Source organism: Oculina patagonica, chromosome 9, assembly GCF_052425735.1.
Source record: "Oculina patagonica isolate OP01 chromosome 9, crgOcupat, whole genome shotgun sequence".
Classification (NCBI taxonomy): Eukaryota; Metazoa; Cnidaria; class Anthozoa; order Scleractinia; family Oculinidae; genus Oculina; species Oculina patagonica.
In genome coordinates, this window is record NC_135766.1 from 1,660,254 (window position 1) to 1,684,619 (window position 24,366).

At 39.1% G+C, this 24,366-nt stretch overlaps 2 protein-coding genes across 2 annotated transcripts in view; one reads left to right on the forward strand and one right to left on the reverse strand.

Annotated features, from left to right (window-relative positions):
• Positions 1 to 24,366, forward strand: part of LOC144665185 (uncharacterized) — a 292,253-nt gene that overhangs the window by 91,421 nt on the left and 176,466 nt on the right. The gene's annotated exons all lie outside the window — the stretch shown is intronic.
• On the reverse strand, positions 13,244 to 14,199 carry LOC144666518 (uncharacterized). The gene has a single exon (XM_078527939.1). The coding sequence runs from the start codon at positions 14,135 to 14,137 to the stop codon at positions 13,244 to 13,246; it is 894 nt and encodes a 297-aa protein (XP_078384065.1). The 5' UTR covers positions 14,138 to 14,199.

The window sequence follows — 24,366 nt, forward strand, 5'->3', positions numbered from 1 at the left end:
AAGTCTCTCTGTTTCCCAGATGATCGTTGGACACTTGGTAAAACCGCTTTGTTTGTGACTTATTTTCGCTCGCTACACGATCTGAGATATTGAGAGACTATGGGCAGTCTTAAACAGGGATCCTATGTTAGATACTTTTTTGGTAACCAAGTGCAAGGGCCGCACAAGGAGAGTATCAGCCCTGGGTTTTAATAGTATGGATCGAGGGCAGCGACATCTGTACAGAAAAGACCGAAGGCTTATATTCTCCCGGAACAGTGCTGAGTAGGCTTGGTTAATAAGACATTTATTAATAATTTTATAGTTTGAAGAAAGTGGCTGTACAGTGAAATCTCTAATAGCGAATTACCAAGGCACTGATTAAGTATATTTGTTATAACAGGGACTCGTTATTTGGGGTTTCACTGTGTAAACTTGAGTCATTATTTGGAAGCATTTTGATTATGAATAGATGTTTATTCTCAGATTCGCAATTATTTTTACTATTTTCGTTTTGACGCAAAATTCTAGAATCTCGGGTACGATAGATAGCTTATTCAAACTGTGTTTATTTGATAGATGCGAGACTGCTGTGAAAATACCAGTAATTTGCATTGGAACACAGAACAATTAGTGTTAGATATTGCAAACAGGGCTTATGTCCCTGGGAAAAATATTTTGTAATGTCTCTTATTTTTGATACTATTTTATACGTGTATTTTAATAATCTAATTTTATAGCTTTAAAGTAGCATTTTTGGACGATGAAAGACGTTGAAGTACCTCATATTGAGGTTTGGACTGACTGGAGACAGATGTTTCCAGTTTATAATCATAGCAAGGACAAATATTTTCTTAAGCTATAGTGTATACTGTGTATGACTAGTGTTGTTCAAATGGCAATTGTACATAGCGTGAAATAGTTCCTGTGTCATTCACATGGCCAAGAGGGGTCCTATTTGACCGTTCGAGTCAATTTTTATCGTAGAAATCGACCTTTTTTCCTCGTTAATTTAGTTTGTAAATTTTACATTAGACAAAAACTAAAAAATATATAGTATTATAAAAAAATATATATATATAGTAACGCCCGGTTTTAACGCTATTTTATGTAATAAAATATGAAAACAAGTTCAAAAATAGAACGTTTCAAGTAAAGTACAGTTCCTATCAATCTCATTTCTAGAGCCCGCTTTCTCTTTGGTCAGCAACATGGTCCCAATTTAAAAGTCTGCGCTTAACTGACTTCAGCTCAATTCTGATTGATGGAATTGACTGCTCTGTGCGTTCTAAAAAATCGACACTGGCCGGAACCCGCGTTTGTAGTGCTGACAAAAGAAGTGCGACCTTTGGGGACTGGATTGGGTTCCTACTGGCCCCCTATGCAAACGACTTTTAGAATGTAACGCATTTTCCTTTCCAATGAGAAACGTTTTCTTGACGAACCGAATAATTGATTCTTTAGTACAATGGGCTTATGGTTTGTGCACTGGACACCAGATCAAGCGGTCTGGATTTGGCCGGGAAATGGGTTGTGTTCTTGGGCAAGACCCCTTACTCTCGTAACGCTTCTGTTTACCCAGGTTTATGAATGGGTACCAGTGAATTTCATGTTGGGGCGGGGGTTGCCCTGCGATGGACTAGCATCTCATCCAAGGGGGGAGTAGAAATACTGTTAGTCGCTTAATGTCGCTGAAATCGGGATATGCTCCGGCCTAACGGGCTACTAGCCTCGTATGCAGACTTAACCTTAGCCTTGCCTACAATTCTTGGAAAGCTTTGGATTTGCTTTGGCATTTCTTGTAGATCTTCAGCAGTGGCATAATGAGCAGTGCGCCTCTGGATCGAGAGGCTTAATATGAGTCTGGTTTCATTGTTGTTTTCTTGCCTGAGCATGACATTTTACTCCCATGATGTCTTTCTCCACCCATACCTTGCATTGGTTGGCGCAATATCAAGGACTTGGCTCACTACCTATATCATTCAGTTTGCATTTTTCTAAACCTGGAAGCCATGCTTGGCTCCGTAATGTAGAACGATAAACCGTACGTCCCGTCTCCTGTTTCTTCAGTCCTATAACAGGGGACGTTAAAGAACCCACACACTGTTTGCAAAGAGTAGGACACGAAGCTCCCGGCGTTGTGTTCTGGCCTTTGTGTAGTGAATTACCGTAGTATGTTTATTATATACATACTTAGTTTTACTCACTGAAAAGGCGCGAAATAAATTTTCGTTCACAAGCTGGTCTTAGTAGCTGAAAACCAATCAAATTTCACGTGTGGAGAAAACGATACGTCCAATCAGCAGCTGCGAATCATGTTTTTTGACGTGTGAAGGGTATCTCATTCAAGCTTCACTAGCAGCGCTTCGCTTTCAAACCTTTCGCAAAACTAGCTGTTTATAACGTTGCATTTCTTTGGCAAGAATGAGTGAGAAAAGATTTGTCGCCTGTGAAACGTCAGTGGACAGTTAGTACAGCGCATTTGAACATATACATATGAATACATAAGAAAATACGCTATATAAATGCATTATCATTATCAATAATTATCAGTAAAATGGCTCAAAGCTTACCCGAAGAACCACGCATACGACCATGTATCTTATGGCCATTATTAACAACATATAGTGTAAATGTGGTTAGGAGTGCTGCTCTAACTTTTACTTTTGTTCGCCACGCAAGGAACTAGAATAATTCTGTGGCGCGTCTGATCTTATGTTCGCTTTTGAGACCGTCACTGGGTACAAAACAAAAGATGAGATGCCATATTTACCGGAGGGACTGTCATGTTAAAGGGGTGGGGCTTGTGGTGATGCTCGTCGAGAAAAAAAAATAAACTTAGCCTATGAGGTCGTGGCGCAAGCTTTATTTTGCCCCTAGAGTAAAGATACCGCTCTAAAAGCCTCTTCATAAATTATGGGCCCGGTAAGCGGGACGAATTTTGTTTTCTGTTCATATGGGATATTCCAGCCCGGTCACCGAGATGAAAAGTTGTGAAAGGATCGTCCAGGCGTTAAATTTAATGTAAAAGAAATTGGCCCATATTTCTCCTTGCTGTAAGTCGGAAATCTCATGAAGGACTGATTAAAGTCATCCTGGTCTAGAAAATTGTCGAAACATGCCATAATTATCAGCCAATCAACATTCTTTTACGGAAAAGCTTGTGTATTTGAAAGAAATTGTCATCCCGGTTAAAGTATTCATATGGGTAAATTTCCAATCCGATTACGGGGTCTCGTCCGTAAAAACCAAGATCTCGGTAACCGGGCTTCTTTTCAAAAGAAGCAGTATAAGCTGGAAGATCTCGGAAACCGGCTCTAGTGTGAGTGGGCTTGTGGGCGTGTGTGAAGTAGCTTCTATCCCTAAAAATCTTTTTATACATGAATCGCCTCGGCAAACTATGAATAAACTCTCCAATCCCCAGAATCCAGTTTCGAGTCTCGATCGAGACTGTTAAGTTTGTTAATATCGTTAAAAATGATTCTTCCGGCCGTGGATGAGACTACCTACTAACCATTACAGGACTACGTTCAAGTGATGCTTATTGTTATGCTGTACAAGGTGATTCTATTTTTGTTTCGTACTTTTTTGCGTTTGCATCCTGCAACATGCAGAAAGCACGGAAAATCTTGTGAGTAAAAAGTTTAAAATCACGTTTAAATATTGTTTCACATATTAACGGCGAAAATAAATACGGTACCGTAAAATTCCGATAAATGAAGTAAGCCCACTCCCTCTCCACGATAAATAGTCATAACTACATTATCTAGGCCTCCCGAATAATTATTAACTAGCCCATGGGCTTACATTAAGGTTAAGGTCTTAACCCTATTCAGACAGGGTTTGAGGTCCGCTTCAACTTTGAAGATTTGTTACTTCGAAACGATTAAAGCTGCAAGCACCAAACCTGGCAACTTTTCCTAATTTTTTTTTTTCTGGCAACATTTTGACACAAGTTTCACAAACCAAGTTAGACACAATAGTCTAGAACAAGGTCAATGTGCTGACTTCAGGTAACATGAGTTCCATAAGGAACTCACCACCAAAGTAAGACCGAACAATATAGCACAAGTAAGACAGGAATAGAAAGAATAGTAAGACAATAGTCTCGCACGAGGTCAATAAGCTGACCTCAGATAAAATGAGTTCCATAAGGAACTTACAAACCAAGTAAGAGAGAATAGTCTGGCACGAGAACAATATGCTGCCCTCAGATAACATAAGTTCCATAAGGGACTCACCATCCAAGTAACAAAATACACTAGCACGAGATCAATATGCTAGCTACAGATAACATAAGTTCCATAAGGAACTCATCACCTAAGTAACACAAAAAAATCAGGCACGAGGTCAATATGCTGTCCTTTAATTAGATAATGAAGTTCCATAAGAAACTGAACATCCATATTAGACAAAGTAATCTAGCACGAGGGAAATATGCTGCCCTCCGATAACGTGAGTTCAATAAGGAACTCACAACCCAAGTAAGACAGAATTGTCTAGCACGAGATCAATATGCTGACCTCAGATAACTTGAGTTCCATAAGGAACTCAGCACCCGAGTAAGACATAATAATCAGGCACAAAGTCAATATGCTGACCTCAAATAACATGAGTTCCATAAGGAACTCATCACCCAAGTACGACATAATAATCAGGCACAAGGTCAATATGCTGACCTCAGATAACATGAGTTCCATAAGGAACTCACCAACCGAGTAAGACATAATAATCAGGCACAAAGTCAATATGCTGACCTCAAATAACATGAGTTCCATAAGGAACTCATCACCCAAGTACGACATAATAATCAGGCACAAAGTCAAAATGCTGACCTCAGATAATATGAGTTCCATAAGGAACTCATCACCCAAGTAAGACATAATAATCAGGCACAAAGTCAATATGCTGACCTCAGATAATATGAGTTCCATAAGGAACTCATCACCCAAGTACGACATAATATTCAGGCACAAAGTCAATATGCTGACCTCAAATAACATGAGTTCCATAAGGAACTCATCACCCAAGTACGACATAATAATCAGGCACAAAGTCAATATGCTGACCTCAGATAACATGAGTTCCATAAGGAACTCATCACCCAAGTACGACATAATAATCAGGCACAAGGTCAATATGCTGACCTCAAATAACATGAGTTCCATAAGGAACTCACCAACCGAGTAAGACATAATAATCAGGCACAAAGTCAATATGCTAACCTCAAATAACACGAGTTCCATAAGGAACTCACCACCCAAGTACGACATAATAATCAGGCACAAGGTCAATATGCTGACCTCAAATAACATGAATTCCATAAGGAACTCACCAACCGAGTAAGACATAATAATCAGGCACAAAGTCAATATGCTGACCTCAAATAACATGAGTTCCATAAGGAACTCATCACCCAAGTACGACATAATAATCAGGCACAAGGTCAATATGCTGACCTCAGATAACATGGGTTCCATAAGGAACTCACCAACCGAGTAAGACATAATAATCAGGCACAAAGTCAATATGCTGACCTCAAATAACATGAGTTCCATAAGGAACCCATCACCCAAGTACGACATAATAATCAGGCACAAAGTCAATATGCTGACCTCAGATAACATGGGTTCCATAAGGAACTCACCAACCGAGTAAGACATAATAATCAGGCACAAAGTCAATATGCTGACCTCAAATAACACGAGTTCCATAAGGAACTCACCACCCAAGTAAGACATAATAATCAGGCACAAGGTCAATATGCTGACCTCAAATAACATGAGTTCCATAAGGAACTCATCACCCAAGTACGACATAATAATCAGGCACAAGGTCAATATGCTGACCTCAAATAACATGAGTTCCATAAGGAACTCACCAACCGAGTAAGACATAATAATCAGGCACAAAGTCAATATGCTGACCTCAAATAACACGAGTTCCATAAGGAACTCACCACCCAAGTAAGACATAATAATCTAGCACAAGGTCAATATGCTGACCTCAGATAACATGAGTTCGATAAGCAACTCACCACCCAAGTAAGACATAATAATCAGGCACAAAGTCAATATGATGACCTCAGATAACATGAGTTCCATAAGGAACTCATCACCCAAGTAAGACATCAGGCACAAAGTCAATATGCTGACCTCAAATAACATGAGTTCCATAAGGAACTCATCACCCAAGTACGACATAATAATCAGGCACAAGGTCAATATGCTGACCTCAGATAACATGAGTTCCATAAGGAACTCACCAACCGAGTAAGACATATTAATCAGGCACAAAGTCAATATGCTGACCTCAAATAACATGAGTTCCATAAGGAACTCATCACCCAAGTACGACATAATAATCAGGCACAAAGTCAATATGCTGACCTCAGATAACATGGGTTCCATAAGGAACTCACCAACCGAGTAAGACATAATAATCAGGCACAAAGTCAATATGCTGACCTCAAATAACACGAGTTCCATAAGGAACTCACCACCCAAGTAAGACATAATAATCAGGCACAAGGTCAATATGCTGACCTCAAATAACATGAGTTCCATAAGGAACTCATCACCCAAGTACGACATAATAATCAGGCACAAAGTCAATATGCTGACCTCAAATAACACGAGTTCCATAAGGAACTCACCACCCAAGTAAGACATAATAACAATGGCCAGACTGATGCATTTTTATCTTTATTCTCCTCAGAACCAGATAGAAGTTCAAAAACAAAACAAACAGAATGGAATAAAGAAGGATCGCCAACCACAGGTACCTTAAATATGCTGACCTCAAATAACATGAGTTCCATAAGGAACTCATCACCCAAGTACGACATAATAATCTAGCACAAGGTCAATATGCTGACCTCAGATAACATGAGTTCGATAAGGAACTCACCACCCAAGTAAGACATAATAACAATGGCCAGACTGATGCATTTTTATCTTTATTCTCCTCAGAACCAGATAGAATAAAGAAGGATCGCCAACCACAGGTACCTTAAATTTGCATGCAGAATATATGAAACAGCATGTGTTTTTACATCCGTTCATCTTTATTTATTTATTTACTTAGATAGTATGTTGCTGTTGTTTATGTATCAGTGCAAATGAGTGAGATTAGTGCACAAAAGCAAGAGTAAATAAAATCAAATGTTGGCACACAGAGAGTCATAAGATTCTTTCTTTGATTAGCCTGCGAACAGGCTTTCCGGAGATTTCCGAAGAGCGCATAGACAACGCGAAGCGCCGGCGACGAGGTGCAAAGCGCCGAGAAAGAAAGCCTGCACGCATCTCTCAGGATATCGAGTGTTCGCGTCCAAATTTGGGACGCAATATGCTGATTGGTGGATTTTAATTATTTGTGACATTGTCGATGTTTTTCATTTCTGGTAGAGACAAAAATCAAAATGGAACGTGTCTGGTTTCAATTGCTCGTTCTTGAGAACGGCGTTAGCGACTGCTTGCCAATTTTTCGAGAAAGAAGGACTGCATACTGCTAGTCACCAAAGAAGGATCATCAACCAGAGGTAACAAGTTTAATTATTTGTATGTCATACCTTGTATTCATTCATTTGTTTGTTTATTTATTTTTATTAATTCATTAGTCATAATTTTTCTTAGTTGCTGTTGTTTAGTTCATGTATGTAAATGTGTCTAGTAATGGTGATATTCAGATCAAAGTTGGACAAAGGCAAGAGCTATGGGATTGTTGATTGGTACAAAGAAAGTCATTTAATTTAGAAACTCTCTTTAAAGGACCCTAGTCAGCCTACGCCATTTTCAATGCCATCGAAATTATGAAAATTGTATGGAGGGGGACATGGGGGTTTGCGGTGTTGCTCATATTTTTATGCGGTGTTGCGGTGAATAAAATCAAATCTTGCGGTGTTGCGGTGATCTCATACTTTAAGTGTGGGATGTTTGCGTTTTTAAACGTACGATGTTCGGTGAAACGAAATTTTTAGCGGTATTACAGTTTCTTGTCTGACACTTCTAGAACTACATATATCTCAGTCTGTTATCTTCGTTAATCCGTCCTTATTTGTTAAAACCACACAACATAATATTATGTAAAATTTGTAACAAAATAAAGTCAAATATTGTCTAGTTAATCTTTAACCCAATCCTAAGACGAGCATTTTTCATTGATAAGTCACTTGATTATTGTGGTGACGGTATTTCATCAAATTTTCTTGCGGTGATGCGGTGTTTTTGTATTATTGTTGTGGTGTTCAGGGCACCCCCAAGTCCCTCTCTGTATGGTGAAACAAAATCTTATTACCGGCATCGCTGTACGTAGTTATGTTACTCAACTTACTGGAAGTCTTTTTGATCACCTTTAACAGTTTAACACTGTGATCTCTTTCATTTAGACACAGACACAAACAATTCTGATAGCTGCATTATCACTAAATCATTAAGGGGAGGGGGGGGGGGGGGAAGAAAGGCATCTGCAAACTTTTTAGCTTTTTTCTAGGCCAAGGCAGTGGTCATGCATGTGAAAAATTACATATTGATTTTAAATTTTTCTCAGAACCAGGTGGCCATACAGTTTCTTCCACTCCATCAACTGATAGAGGAACAAATCAGAATAAAGACAAAGACCCACTTACAGGTGTGTGTGTGCAATAAGGGCATAAATGTTTGCTGACTTTTTCAATGCATGTACATCTTAACACTTGCAGCCTGCTCAATACTGTGAAATAAGTCTATTTTGTTGATCTGTGAGTCCATTCTTTTCAGCTCATTTTTTTTTTTTTTTTTTTTTTTTTTACGACACTTGCGCTTCTTACAATTCGACACTGTATACTATTTACAACACTTACACTACTTACAATGCGATGCTTACTACTTACAGTGAAATATATATTTTTTAAATACAAAAGAGACTAAAATACTATAAAACTATACATGGCACAAGAGCTAATTGACAAAACTTACACTGCACTTACAAAAAAAAACTGAAATTGTCACTAAACTAATACAGCTACTCACTATAACAACAGATCTAATATAACTAAGATGATAAAGGATAAATATAACAGACAAAGAAAATGCACCTAAACCTGGCTCTTTTGCTTAAACAGTGGAAAGAAAGCTACCGCATCGCTTATGCAGAGAGTGGTCCACTTTGTTTCATACTTTTTATAGCTAGAGTTTTTAATAGCGATTTGTCTTTCACATTTAATTTTGCTTTCCAGTAAAGCAAGAAAGACCTTTATGCTAGGAGTCTCTGACTGATTTCTTGCGAGATATAGATGATATTTAGCAATAAGAAGATAGTGATTGAAAGCATGATAGCTGGTGTTCTCAGGTCTGTATCCATAAAGAATTTCCGAACAAGTAGGATTGAAATTGTCAGAGCGATTTGTATTCCACCATTCTATGACGTCTTTCCAAAATAGCTTGACTTCGGGGCACTCGCAAAACCTATGGAGAAGTGTCTCATTTTTACAGTGGCAGTGTTCGCAATGTGGTGACTCTTTTATTTTCATTCTATAGAGTGAGAGATTGGTAGGTATGATGTTATGTATGAGTTTATGCTGAAAGCTTCTTAATCTATTTTCAACGGTGATTCTAAATGGAAGTTCGTAGACATCCTTTAAGTTTGTCACTTGATTTCTTAGAGTGATTTCGACGGTAGGGGGAGAGAAGGACCTTTCCGCAAGCATCAAACGGGCTTTTTTTGCGGAGACGATATCATCGCTATTTGAATCAGCCTTTGGGAGTTCGCTAACACCACCGACACTGTTGCACGTGATTTTTCTTTTCCACGCTTTGGGGATAGCAGCGAGAACTCCGGCGTAGTCGAGGAAAGTGCATCGAACGCTGAATTTGCGCTTAAAATTTTCGAAAGAGAGGAATTGGTCGTGATTGTCGAGGAGATCACTTATTTTTAAGATGTCTTGATTTACCCATGTTTTATAATACACCGTTTTACCATTGGTCTTTATGAACCGGTTGTTCCATAAAAGTTCTTGTTTAAATTCATTTGCATTAAGCGGTTCCTTGTAATTCAATTCTTGCCACACCTTAAGAATATTTTTATAGAAAGGTGGTAAATTGTTGAGGTTCAGAAATTTTAGGTCGAAATTGCATTGAAATAGAAAAGCTCCTCCGACTTTACTTAATAAGGAATCAAGGCGGGCACACCAGTGACTGCCAGCCGATTCGCAATAACGATTAACCCAGGTAATCTTGAGGGATTTTACAACATCTTCAAAGTTAATCATATTTAGACCGCCTTTGCAGACTGGGCCAATCAACGTTTTTCTCTTAATTTTATCAGGTTTGAAATTCCAGATAAAGGAGAAGATGATGCTGTTGACCTCTTTTATGAATTCGGCAGGAACGTTTAAGACGGAGCAGCAATAAACAAGTTTGGCGATTGCTAAATTCTTTACGATGGCTATTCTGCCTAAGATGGTTAGATGTCTTTTGCACCAGATGTTAAGAACTTTTTTAAGTTTGGCAAGTTTCTCATCAAAGTTTAGTTTGATTCCAACATTCGCGCAATAAGGGAAACATATTCCAAGTGCAGTGACATATTCTTTCGGCCACGAAATGCCAAAAGGCTCGTCTTTTCCTAATCTGCTTTTCCAACGACCTAGCCACAGACCCTCAGTTTTTGATCTATTAATTTTCAGACCCGATAGATTGCTAAACTGATCAAGGAGAGCAAATAGAGACGCTGCGGAAGAGTCGTCGCGGATGAAAGCGGTGGTGTCGTCTGCATACAAACTAAGTTTAGTGATCTTATTCCCGTTTTCGAGACCTTTGATAGAATCAGTGATTCTTATCTGGTGTGCGAGTGGTTCTAAAGCGAGAACAAAGAGCAGTCCCGAAAGAGGACACCCTTGTCTCATTCCTCTTTGTAGAGAAAAAAACTCTGAAGAGTGACCATTGTTGATAACGCAACTAGAAATATTGCTATAGAATGTGCGAATCCAGTTAAGGAAACTTGGACCAAAGTTCATAATGTTGAGGACCTTAAAGAGGTAGTCCCACTCTAAAGAGTCAAAGGCCTTTTCAAAATCTAGAAAGAGTATCATACCTTCCTTATTCTCATGTTGTTCAATTATGTCTGTAATTAGACGGATATTTTCACCGATGAATCTGCCTTTAATGTACCCCGTTTGGTCCCGCTCTATTAACAGGGGGAGTACCTTCTCTAAACGCCTTGCAATGCATTTTGTTGCTAGTTTATAGTCGGTATTTAAGAGAGAGAGAGGGCGCCAGTTTTTAAGCAGTAAAGGATCCTTGTTCTTTTTCGGGATCAGGGAAATAATTCCTCGACTCTGTGAGATAGAAAGCTCTCCCAGTAAGGCGCCATGATTGAGACACTCAATCAGAGGGCCCGACAGCTCCTTCCAAAAGCGTAGGTAGAACTCTGCAGATAAACCGTCCGTGCCCGGCGACTTGTTGTGTTGAAAAGTTTTTAATGCGGCGAGGCATTCTTCTGCGGTAATTAAACCTTCACAAAGGCTTTGTTTCTCGTCATCCAGTCTAGGTAGAGATTGATATTCGCAGAAAGATAATGGGTCTGCATCTGCTAGCTGTTTTTGAGATGAATAAAGCTGCTTGTAAAAGCTTTTCATGGTGCTTAGAATGGACGTTGGGTCCTTAACAGTAATACCCTCGGGCGTCTTTAATTTTGTGATGTGTCGTTTTTCATAACTTCTTTTTTCTAGGTTATAGAAGTATTTGTTGCATTTCTCGCCCATCTCGTACCATCTTGCTCTGCTCCTAATAATGGAGCCTTTAGTTTTCTGCACAGCGATTTCATCTAATTCGATTTTGAGTTTCTTTGCCTCGTTTACAAGGGAAGTGTCTTCTGGGGAAGCGTCAATACGTGAGTTTATTTCGTCTAATTTTTGAGAAAGGTTTTGCTCGGTGTTTCTTTCTGCATTAGCTTTCCTTTTAGCAAAACGGATAGCGAACATCCGAATCTCCATTTTTAACATTTCCCAGTAAAGCCTTTTGTCAGCAATACCTTTGTGTTTCTCACTACTATGTTTTATAGTAAAGGCCATTTTTGTGACAAACTCTTCGTTCTCCAGAAGAGAATTGTTGAATTTCCAGTAACCAGGACCTCTCTTTTCCTGTGTTACATCTGGTTTAATTGAAATGGTAACCGGGGAGTGATCAGAGTCGTAGTACGCACCAATGTCGGTTTTTGAAACCCGGTCTAGTAACTGCTTGGAGATGAGCCAAAAGTCTAGCCTACATCTGATCTTACCCGAGCTGTTTTTCCAGGTATATCGCGTTTCATGTGGGTGTTGTTTTCGCCAAGGGTCGACAAGGTCGTAGTTATTACAAAGTTCCTCCACCGATTTGATAACGTTTTTTTTAACCAGAACGTCTTTACCTCCAAATTTATCTAACGCAGACAACGGACAATTGAAGTCTCCGCCAATCAAGACTCTGTCGGTTTGGCATTCGCGGATGGATTCGGTCATCTTTTTAAAGAAAGCAATTTGCTGGGTTTGGTCGTTTGGGGCGTAAATATCAACAAAGCAAAATTCGTCTTCGCCAATAGTTGTGTTTACAATCAAAAACCTGCCGTTTTTATCTCGTGTAACATTAGTCACCTCTTTACATAAGGAGGGTCTGAGAAGGATCATAACACCTCTGCTATGTTTCGAGCCGTGCGCGAAAAAGATTTCACCGCCCCACTCAGCTCGCCAGAAAGCTTCCAAGCTAGTGTCGCTGTATGTCTCTTGAAGGAAAATTACGTCAAATTTTTTAAGATGGAGCCACCGAAATAGCTTTCTTCTTTTGATGGATTTGTTAAGGCCTCTTGCGTTAAAGGAAACTGCATTTAAGTCCATGTGTAGGTTAGATTTTTGAATTTCTTACCCGTAAAACATTCGTGTACCACACTCTGCAACAATACGATAGCGTTTAGCTTAGCAATAGGAGCGTTTATAATAATGGTATGCACATTACAATAAACCAAGGAAAAATTTAGGTGAGAATGGATTGTAAATGAAAATAAAAGCACGCTACATCTAACAGTAAACATAATAGAAACACTAATTAAGCTGCGAAGCAGCTTATTGTATAGGAGGGGAAAATTGAATAGCATCGGTTGCTACGCCAAGACACTCAACACCCTCCCACAAAACTCTCCGCAAAATTAGATTAATTAGTGAAGCAAAGGAGGGCGAGGTGTCGAAAAGAAAACGGAACACTTACATATTAGCATAATTGACGGAGAGAAAGAAGAAAATAAACTTTATGATAACAAATTAGTGGATTTTTCTTAAGTCATCGGCTTCGTGGATTCTGATGGCACGATCGCTTTGCAATTTTCTAATAAAGATTTTTCCGTCCACAGTCCATGCGTTCTGCCAGTTATGATCCTTTTTGAATTTTCTAACTTTAGCGAAAAGACCGCGCCTGTAGTTAGTTAGATTCTCGTTGATGTAAACAGCATCTGTGTTATTGAAAAAGTTTTTCAAACTTACTGATTTAAGATGCTTCCTTGCTTTGAAAAGTTCACTTTTCGCTCTGTGGGACCTGAAGCGAACTATAATTGGTTTGGGGACGTCAGTCCTTCGTGAAGACATCCTGTGGCATATGTCTATGTCGTTATTGGTGATGTGAACGTTGACCACTTTGGCAAGCTTGATAACTTTCTCAGCGACATTTTCTTCCGGCGACTCGGCGATGCCGTGGATTTCAAGGTTGTGCTTTCTAGTATACTGTTCCAAATCATCTATTTGATTGATGGCGGTTCCGAGATCGCTGCTGAGATCATCAATTTCTTGATATAGGTCATCGATTTCGTCTTCGGCCGTTCGAACTGCTCGTTTGAGCGAGTTCACCTCAGTCTTCAAAGCTTCGTTGTTCGCCTCTAAGCTTTCCACTTTACTGACATGGAATTCAAGTGACCTTTGTAGCTCGTTGTATAGGTCGCGGAGTGCTCGATTTTCTTTGAGAAGCTCGTCCGTATTTCTTTGAATTTTGTTAAGCGCACTCCAGATACCTGCCAGATCGTTCTGTTCGGCCATCAAGTACTCGGAGGTTTTTGCGGATTTATTTGGCGGTATTTCGGGTGAGCTGCTGCTGCTAGGTCTTTCACCTCGCTTCCCTCCGATATAACGCGGTGTTTCTTCGCATTCACTTAGTTTTTCCTCCATTTAGTTGAAAAGCGGAGAGTTCAGGCAGCCTACTCAAAAAAGACGCTGCCGTCCATCTTGACTCGTTCCAGTCTCAACTTTGTTCTTTTCAGCTCATGATGAAAGTAAAGTTTCTCTCTCCTCTTTAACTGTCACAGGAGTGAAACAGAATAATGAACAAGAGTCATCAACAGGTGAGTACATGCATGTGCATATCAGTAGTGCATTATAATGTATGCTTACTATATGGTTGCTAAGTAGCTGGCATGCATGCAGAATCAAGGACAGCAGAACATTTTTCCAGGTGGGGGTGGGGTGGGGGCTGACTAGTGCCCTGACATGGGGGGCTTAAAAGACTCTCCTCTTAAAGCCCCCCACCCCCGCTTGGGCTCTGCCATCCCTTAAAATGAGAATTATTTTCCTTTCTTAGTACAAATTTCCAGGGCCTAAATTTTAACCCTTTTACAATAACAGTGTGCCCCGTCAAACAGGCAACTCTTGAGGGCAGTGAAGTGCTTGTCATCAAGTTACTTTTTTTGTCTTTTAAAAAATCACAATTTAGTCAGCCAACGGCTTGCAGCTCATTGGCAATTAGTGAGCATAAGAAGTTACTTGCCTAACAAGAAATTTACTCAATGTTAACATGTTCCAGTTCACCAGATGAGACATTTGTCAAGCTTTTCATGTACTATATAGTTTTGTTTCTTTGTTAAAGCATGCCTGCAGCCAGTACAATGGCCAGACTGATGCATTTTTATCTTTTTTCTCCTCAAAACCAGATAGAAGTTCAAAAACAAAACAAACAGAACGGAATAAAGAAGGATCGCCAACCACAGGTACCTCAAATATGCACATGCAGAATATATGAAACAGCATGTGTTTTACATCCGTTCATCTTTATTTATTTATTTACTTAGATAGTATGTTGCTGTTGTTTATGTATCAGTGCAAATGAGTGACAATTAATGATGGTGATCTGATGTATTTGGATCAGTGCACAAGAGCAAGAGTAAATAAAATCAAATGTTGGCACACAGAGAGTCATTAGAATCTTTCTTTGATAGAAGGATCCGTTTACATCCTAAATTAGCTGAGCAAACAACTTTGTTCTAAGCTGGAAGATTTTCCTGGTTTCCAGACTCTGGTGACACACTTATGATTTAATTATTAAATTTTATCAACAGTATCCTATGTACTGTAATGCCACATTATCGTTACTGGATTCTCAATCTGATTGATCACTGTTTGAATTCAGTCTTATAAATCGAATCATAGCATGATCCAAGTTCAACTACCCAAATGCAGTATTTAATTATGATTTCTATTTTTTTCTGCAGATCAAGCTCCACCCATATCTTTAGACAAAAAAGGAGCAACAAGTAACAAAGGACAAGTGTTGCCAACAGGTATATTGTATTGTATACCCAGGGGGGGGGGGGGTACTCCGGGATCAAAGTGACGGGGATGATCGAATGGAGGCAAAACTCAGGACCCAAAAAAATCCCTAAGTCTCCCGACATTACCCAAAAAAATCCCTGGACCAAAAAAAAAAAACGCCCAAAAAAATCCCTAGTCAAATTACCCCTAAATTGCCATGACCGCGCCAAGGCATTTTAGTTTGATTTTAATACCCAAAAAAATCCCCTATTTAAATCAAGTCACCCAAAAAAATACCTGCCAAATTCTCCTACCCAAAAAATCCCGGAATCAAAAATTTCGACCCCAAAAAAATCCTTCGCACATCCCCGTCACTTGGATCCCGGAGTACCCCCCCCCCCCCCCTGCCATTGTATATATCTTATTATTCACTCCCCACTGGGGACTTTGCCAGACTGCTTATCGTGCAGTTTACAAGTTACGAAGAAATGAGTAATGATGATGCCCCCTATGTGAGTGTGACGACTATACGGGGGACTACCTTCAGGGACTACATCCCCTACTCTGAACAGAAAGTTAAGTTTAAGCATATGTACATGTATATGCAGTCATGTCAGGACTTTTTTACCACTTTTACATCCCATTATCCAATCAGGAAAATTTTGTGCAATTTGACTCCCTAATGTCTAAGGAATGAGAGGAATTTGCAAAAGTTTTGTAGTCAAAGTTATGTAGATCGTGAAAACATTCTGTGTGTGTGACTATATTAACTGTGGCATAATTTGGAAAATATTAAGGTTGTATGGGAATTCTAGAGATTAAATTATTTCTGGATATTAAGCCTTGTTTGTCTAATACCAGAGTGAGTGTAGTTCTTCCTCCGTCATTGTCCTCAATGCCAATTTCTTTTCCAAAGTAGCATCCTTTTAAATATAACATGCACACATGCAATATACGATTTATAATATTGCTTTTTTCAGTTCTTTGTGGCTTATTATTTTTCACAAAGTTTTGGGAATATTATAAACTAGACTGTTCCAGGCTCTTGGTAGTTGAAATATGAAAGGGGCAGGTATGCCTGTTGTTGTCTGGCTTAGGGGTGTAAATTTCTGATTTTTGGTCTCAATTAGGGTGTTCCAGGGAAAACGCCAATTTTTTTAGCCATTATGGTCTCATTAAAAAATATACAAATATCAATTCTATTCTTAGTTTTTAGGTATCCTTTTGGGGTCAAGAAAAGCTTGAGCCACACCCAGATTGGTCTCTTTTAGGATTTTTGTTTTAAAATGTCCGACATTTTCAGCATTTCTGGACCAAGAAATCAGTTTCCCAGACAGGGCTGGAGTTTACTCAAGTTCTCTTAAAAAAAATCCCAAATATTGGTATCAAAGTACCGGACGCGGTATGGGAAACAACCGGACGATACGTCCGGCCTACGGCCTCAAACGAAAACCCTGTAAATATATTTGCTATCATACAAGGTGGGGTAATGTGGGGTCCAGTTCCTGGGCATCCACTGGAAATTTTAAAAAATAAAAATACCATTTTAAGACAATTAATGTACATGTATGATCAGGTGGTTAGTGAGTTTATGCTGTTGATTAGTAGTGGAGACCAAAATTTCAATGATCAGAATGCCAGAAAGCCTATTTTATGTATTCTGGCAGATATTTTGCACTATTGCCAGCATTACAACACTTACGGAAATGCTAATTAATATTTTGAGTTCCCGCTTTATTACACACTACTATGCGTATTAGTTGAGTATGCAACAAGTAAAGTTTTGCTACCACATTTTACCGTTAAAACTGTGCTGTTGTTAGGGGCGACAGAGCTAGTTTCCATTGGAACATCTTGTGCTATTGACGTCAGCAGTCCTGTTCGCTCAAGAGGTTGAATCACTGACAACAATAGCACAAGATGTTTACAATGGAAACTAACTCACTCTGTCACCCCTGACAACGGCAGATTAAAACTTAGGCGCAAAACTTCCCTAATTGCATATTCAACTGATAAGGATAGTAATTTGAGGCTGCCCCCTCTGTTGATGTAAGTGTAATATTGACAAAACCACAGTGACAAACCAGTGAGCAGCACTGCTGGATCTTTAATTAGTAGACCTTATAAACTGAAATATCACCAAATGTATTTTTTTTTGTATCCTTTCTGTGGCAAAATCTTCAGTTACAATTATTTTGCTGTTTTTTTACTTCATAAATTATACATGGCCAGATATCCTACTACATTGACCACTCCCTGAATGGGACTAAAATTAAATATCCCCTTAAAATCTCCCCAGCTCCAACCCCTCCCCCCCCCCACCCCCACTACGCTCATAAAAATTACCTTTGTATGGGAACTCACTGAATTAAAAACAAAATTAGAAGTCAACATTATTTAATGCTGTAGGTAACATTGGTGTACTATCCCGTTTTGATTATTATTATAGTACAGTCAACTCTCTCTAAGACGGACACCGTCGGGACCGGCCCCAACTGTCCGTCTTATAGAGGTGTCCGGCTCGAGGTAACGTGACACGAGAAATTTTGACACGATAAAGCTAAACGGCTATGTACAACGAATACACGTCTGTTTTAGTCGCTTACGTTAGCAAACCTATAAAGTGGAACAAAAATAATACCAGAGATTCGACTTGTTTGTTAATAACAAACAGTGATACTGTAAGTAGAAAACTAAACCTACAAGTTTAAGCAGAGAAGTAATGCGTTTTAGCGGATTGTTTTTGGTAAATTTGGTGTTCTAAAGGCGCTGACCTGCTATGCTATATGTCGATAACAAATTTTGAAGTATTATTCACGAGAAAATAACTTTAAGTGCCTGCCTGTTGGCGGTTTCAAAGTGTCCGTTGTCCGTCTTAGAGAGGTGTCCGTCTTACAGAGAGTTTTCTTACAGTAAAATGACTGAAAAACGGCAGGGACCATGACCAGGTGTCCGTCTTATGGAGGTGTCCGTCTTATAGAGGTGTCCGTCTTACAGAGGTGTCCGTCTTACAGAGGTGTCCGTCTTATAGAGGTGTTCGTCTTATAGAGGTGTCCGTCTTACAGAGGTGTCCGTCTTACAGAGGTGTCCGTCTTATGGAGGTGTCCGTTAAGAGAGAGTTGACTGTAACACATTTAAGTTTGACATTTAAAAACATTTAAGTTTTCCTTTTGTAAATATTTCGGGTAAATAAAAGTTTGTTGTTGTTGTTGTTGTTGTTGTTGTTATGTTATTCTGCTCCATGCCAATTCCTTTTTCCAAGAAGCATGCATATACCGTATATACTCGAATAAGCGCCGCCCCCGATTAAGCGCCGCCCTCGAATAAGCGCCGCATTTGGGACAAAAAAAGTTAATAAGCGCCGCAGTCCCGTTGCGGCGCTTATTTGAGGAAATCCATTTGACATAAAACAGCACAACAAAGCAACTCTAAAACAAACTTGGACACTTCTTTTCATCAAAAGCGATGTGTTGCAGCTCAAAGTGATTGTTTTACTGCTTGCTCATTAGTTTTTCTATTCAACATTCTTACAATACGTAGTTCTGTAAATGTTGTGACTTGTGAAGACCACGATCTTTGCCAGGACAAACAAGGGATTAATACAAAATCAAAAGACGTTATTTTCAATTACTGTAAAAGAATAGATTCTTTGTGGCGTCCAAATTTTAAATAAGCGCCGCCCTCGAATAAGCGCCGCACTTGAGGCGCGAAAAATTTAATAAGCGCCGCGGCGCTTATTCGAGTAAATACGGTATGCATCTTTGCGTAATGTTCATCAATTTTTTTCATCCTCGTTTTTTCGTCACTATCTTTATTATAACATTAAGTTATGGCTTGTAGTTGGCCAGAAGTGGCCTACTAGTTGAGGACAGACATTATAATACGATTTATTATAATTGTTATTTATTTATTTTTTAATAACATCATAAAATTATGCAATATTATAACCTCTTTGACGATGCTTTGTTCATTCTCATCAGATTCAGATGAAAGTACAGCTTCACAAACCTCAGAATACACAGAACAAGTGTCTGCAACAGGTATGCGCTTAAAGTGCTGACTCTGTAATAGAGTCTACATTGATGTACAAGAGCACCAGTGCTGATATTAATACGTACAATAAATAACTACAAGACAAAAAACTGTCTTCATACTCCATTTGCATTGAAATGGCCGTAAAAATATTCTTATAAGGTTTTAACTTCAGTATAATCAGGAACAGTCTTTTGTGAATCATTGACGTAGTGGAACAATACTCATGGGTAAAATAAACTGGTAGTTATAAAAAGCTGCTAACACGCAAGTGCTCTATGGTGAAAGTTTACTGTTGCGACAAATTAAATAGCTAACTAGATTGGGAGAAAAATTATTTATTTTCAAAATCAAAAATGATGCACACTTTGATCAACTATAATCGTGTGGTTTATAAACGCTGTATAGTTTTGGATATAAGTTAAATACTACTCTTATGCTCACTGAATTAAAAGGGTAATTTAGCGACATGTTGTACGATACAGCTGGATGTTTTCACAAGTCAGTTTTTCGCGTCAGCTGGGCACGTTCATTGCATCTCCGTCATCTCGTACAAAAATCACTTGTCTGTCTCTTTAATTTTGATTTTTTATCAATTATTTTAGGCAGCGAATTTGTGGACATGGATAAGAATGAATGGAATTCACTTCACTCTGCGGCAAGGGACGGCGATGTTCCCAAAATTGAATCCTTGCTTTCTCGTGGATTTCCCATTGACTCGAGAACTGCTCTGGGTATCACGCCACTGATGGTGGCTGCTTGCAGTAACAAGCTACAGGCTGTGGAGTATCTGCTTAAAAAGGGCGCTAATCCATCATTAGAAGACAACAATGGAAGGAATTTGTTGCATTGTGCCTCACAGGGTGGTAACCCTGTTATTGAGTTAATACTTAGTCACGTGCCTAGCATTGACTCAATAAATAACGGGGGTGTCACTGCACTGATGTTATCTGCTCGTCATGACAAGCTACAGGCTGTGGCGTATCTGCTTAAAAAGGGCGCTAATCCATCATTAAAAAACAACCATGGATGGAATTTGTTGCATTGTGCCTCACGGGGTGGCAACCCTGGTATTATTGAGTTAATGCTTAGTCACGTGCCTAGCATTGACTCAATAACTAACAAGGGTTTCACTGCACTGATGTTAGCTGCTGCTAATGGCAAGCTACAGGCTGTGGAGTATCTGCTTGAAAAGGGCGCTGATCCATCATTAGAAGACAACAATGGATTGAATTTGTTGCATTGGGCCTCATATGGTGGTAACACTGCTGTTATCGAGAAGATCCTCTCTTACGGAGTTGACATTGAATCCAGAACCAAGGCTGGTTCAACGCCACTAATGTTTGCACAAAGGGAAGGTAAATCCGAGGCAGTGACGTATCTTCTTAGCAAGGGTGCTAAGCCTTCTTAGTTAACAGAGTCACATAAGGATTATTCTTGAGGCATGAGTCGGTGAATCAGTGTTGGTGGGCATGTGTGAATACTTAAGATTAACTTGAAGTTGATGAGGTGAATTAACTGTCGATTCACGCTAATTTTGTTTGATTTTGCAGACGGCCAGCTAACACAATGTCAAAATTCAAATTGCTAGTTAATTTACCTTATCAACTGCAAGTTTAAACTTAATGACAATATGGTTATCACTACTTTCCTGTGGAGTTCCTAGTTTAGTTGTCACGCAACGCCTCTCGTGAGTGTTGCGTGACGATTTTAATAACGGCTACGAATTAGACAAGAATTGTTTGGCTGATTAGGACATGGCAAATTTAATGTGACAGAAACTAAGGGCCGATCATTTAAACGAGGTCTACGTTAGAACTGGTTTACATAAACTGACTACAGGACCTAACGAAAGTGGAATTATTGTATTATTACAACGTGTGTGAACCAAATTTTACTAAGACGTTAAGGCGTGTTGTAGTAAGTGTGACTATCGCATGAAGTGTAGCTTACATCACGGCTAATAAGCCGTAAAATTAACGCTGTGATAAAATGACCGTAGCCTGTCAAGGTTTTCAAAACACTAAATGATCGTCGCTCATTTAGTTTATTGTAAAACACCTTGACCGGCTGTCACTTGGACACTTCGTAAAATTTAATTAGCGTGGCCCTTACTGCTAAGAAGGCACAAGACAAAATTATGGCTTACTCCGCTAGCAACAACACGGAAGCTATTTAGTATTACAGTGTTTGTACTGAAATTTACTGTTAAATATTTTGTCATTTATTTTCAAGTCCTGTAGGCATCTTTCTCAAAATTCAACGTAGTTTAGCAGATGATTTGGGTCAAGTTAATATGGACAATGAAAAGTATTAAGTTAAACTTACAAAATATTGTATCAGTATAATTCTGTTATAGAGAACATTTATGTCCGGCTCTATCCCTCCCCCCCCCCCCCCCGGGGGCAAGGACCTGAGCAGAATTCTATTGTAAGTACCTTTTTTTACACAGTAAATTTTAAATGTCAAGCAATTCGAAGGTCAGTATCAAGAAATATAATATTATAAGTAGTATTTGTTTCAGTGTAACTGTACAAAGCTACCTTCAATTTAAAACTACAGAATATTGTCCAGTCAAGTCTGTAGTGTCAAGCAACTTAAAGGAGCAATGTCAAGATAAACAAGAAGTCGGAGTTTTTTTGTTTCAGTGTACAACATTACTTTCAGATAGAAAAAGAAAAACTTCAAAACAGTAATTTACTGAGGTAAAAACAACAGAGTGGTAAAAATAAACCAGTACATTAGAGAGGGCCACAAATTTATTAGTTGTAATACTATTACGTGTAACCCTCTATAAATAAAGTTTGATTGATTGATTGATTGATTGAACAGACAAACATTTTGGACTCAGTGAAATTTGCAATGTGCGTCATTCGTGACTTGGCTCCTCTAAACAACAGGATTTAAACCTCTGTTACATTTTAATCCTGGATTAGTGTTAATCAGCGATTGAATAGTTGTGACTAAACTGTTCACAGTCTCTTTGTTTAGCAGATGATCGTTGGACACTCGGAAAACCGCTTTGTTTGTGGCTAATTTTCGCGCGCTACACGATCTGAGAAATAGAGAGACTATGGACAGTTTTAAACAGGGATCTGATGTAAGATATCTTTTGGTAAAAAATCGCAATGAGCGTTCCGGGAGATTATCAGCCTTAGGTTTTAATACAGTCAACTCTTGTAATAGCGGACACGCTCGAGGCGTAGTTTACTGACCGTTATAGCGAAAGTCCGTAATAGCGGGAGTCATTTCCAATCAAACTCTTTCGCCGGGATCTGGATTTTGTCCGTAATAGCGAGTGTCCACAATAGCGAGGTGTCTGCAAGGCGAGAGTTGACTGTAGTATGGATCAAGGGCAGCGACATCTGTACAGAGAAGACCGAAAGCTGATGTTCTTTCAGAAAATGCTGAGTAGGCTAGGTTAATAAGACATTTAATGAACGAATTTATAATTGGAAAAAATTGGTTGTTGCTGTACAGTGAAAGCTCTAAATAACGAAGTACCAAGGCACTGAGAAAGTATATTTGTTATAACAGGGACTCGTTATTTTGATGTTCCACTGTGTAAACTGAAGTCATTATTTAGAAGCATTCTGACTATAAATAGATGTGGAGTCTAAGATTCACAATTTAGTTAATTTTTTGACTCAAAATTCTAGATTCTAGGGTACGATAGATGGTTTCTTCAAACTGTTTTTTTTTTACTAGATGTGAGACTGCTATGTAAATACCAGTTGTTTGTACTGGAACGCATTACAATAAGTGTTAGATATCGCACACAGGGCTTTTGTCCTTAAGCAAAATATTTTTTAATGTATTATTTTTATATTAATTTTATACATATATTTTTATAGTCTAATGTTAAAGCTTAAAAAGCATTTTTAATCGGGCGTGGCCGATTTAAGGTTTACCCTTTGGTCGTCCTAGAGCGTAGTCTCCTGGCGCGGCCAAAAAGACGGGGATAGCTCGGGGTTGCTACAAAACCGCTACGGGTGACGCATACCGCAATGGTTTTCATTTTAGTTTTGACAGGAAATCGTTGCAGGCACACTTGGTCGACTTTTGGGTTAATGTGAAATCAGGTTGTGTTTTTTTGCTTCGGCGGAAGGACAGAGAAAAAAGCTTACGGTGCAAAGTACAGTATGGGGCCCAGTTCTCGGCCACTTTTGACGTAAACTTGTATTTCTTACCTCAGAAGAACCGCAGGAACTTGAAATTTCTCGCACAGCTAGCTACATTATTCAGCTTTTTGGTGTAAAGCTATCGACCGGTCAAAAATTAATTTGCCCGAGCAATAATAAAAATAAAAGCTCCATTTGTGGGCCCAGTTCTCGGCCACCTTGGCCCAGTTCTCGGCCACTTTTGACGTAAACTTGTATTTCTTACCTCAGAAGAACCGCAGGAACTTGAAATTTCTCCCAGAGCTAGCTACATTATTCAGCTTTTTGGTGTAAAGCTATCGACCGGTCAAAAATTAATTTGCCCGAGCAATAATAAAAATAAAAGCTCCATTTGTGGGCCCAGTTCTCGGCCACCTTGGCCCAGTTCTCGGCCACTTTTGACGTAAACTTGTATTTCTTACCTCAGAAGAACCGCAGGAACTTGAAATTTCTCCCAGAGCTAGCTACATTATTCAGCTTTTTAGTGTAAAGCTATCGACCGGTCAAAAATTAATTTGCCCGAGCAATAATAAAAATAAAAGCTCCATTTGTGGGCCCAGTTCTCGGCCACCTTGGCCCAGTTCTCAGCCACTAAAAAGCTTGTGCGTAATTATCTGTAAAAAAATGCTCAATTAATTTTCACAGTCATAAAATCACTCTGTAAACCTATTTATACTATAT

What these genes read in the sequence shown, in the direction of transcription:
- LOC144666518 (XM_078527939.1), bottom strand. Translation starts at nt 14,137, where the DNA reads ATGGAGGAAAAACTAAGTGAATGCGAAGAAACACCGCGTTATATCGGA.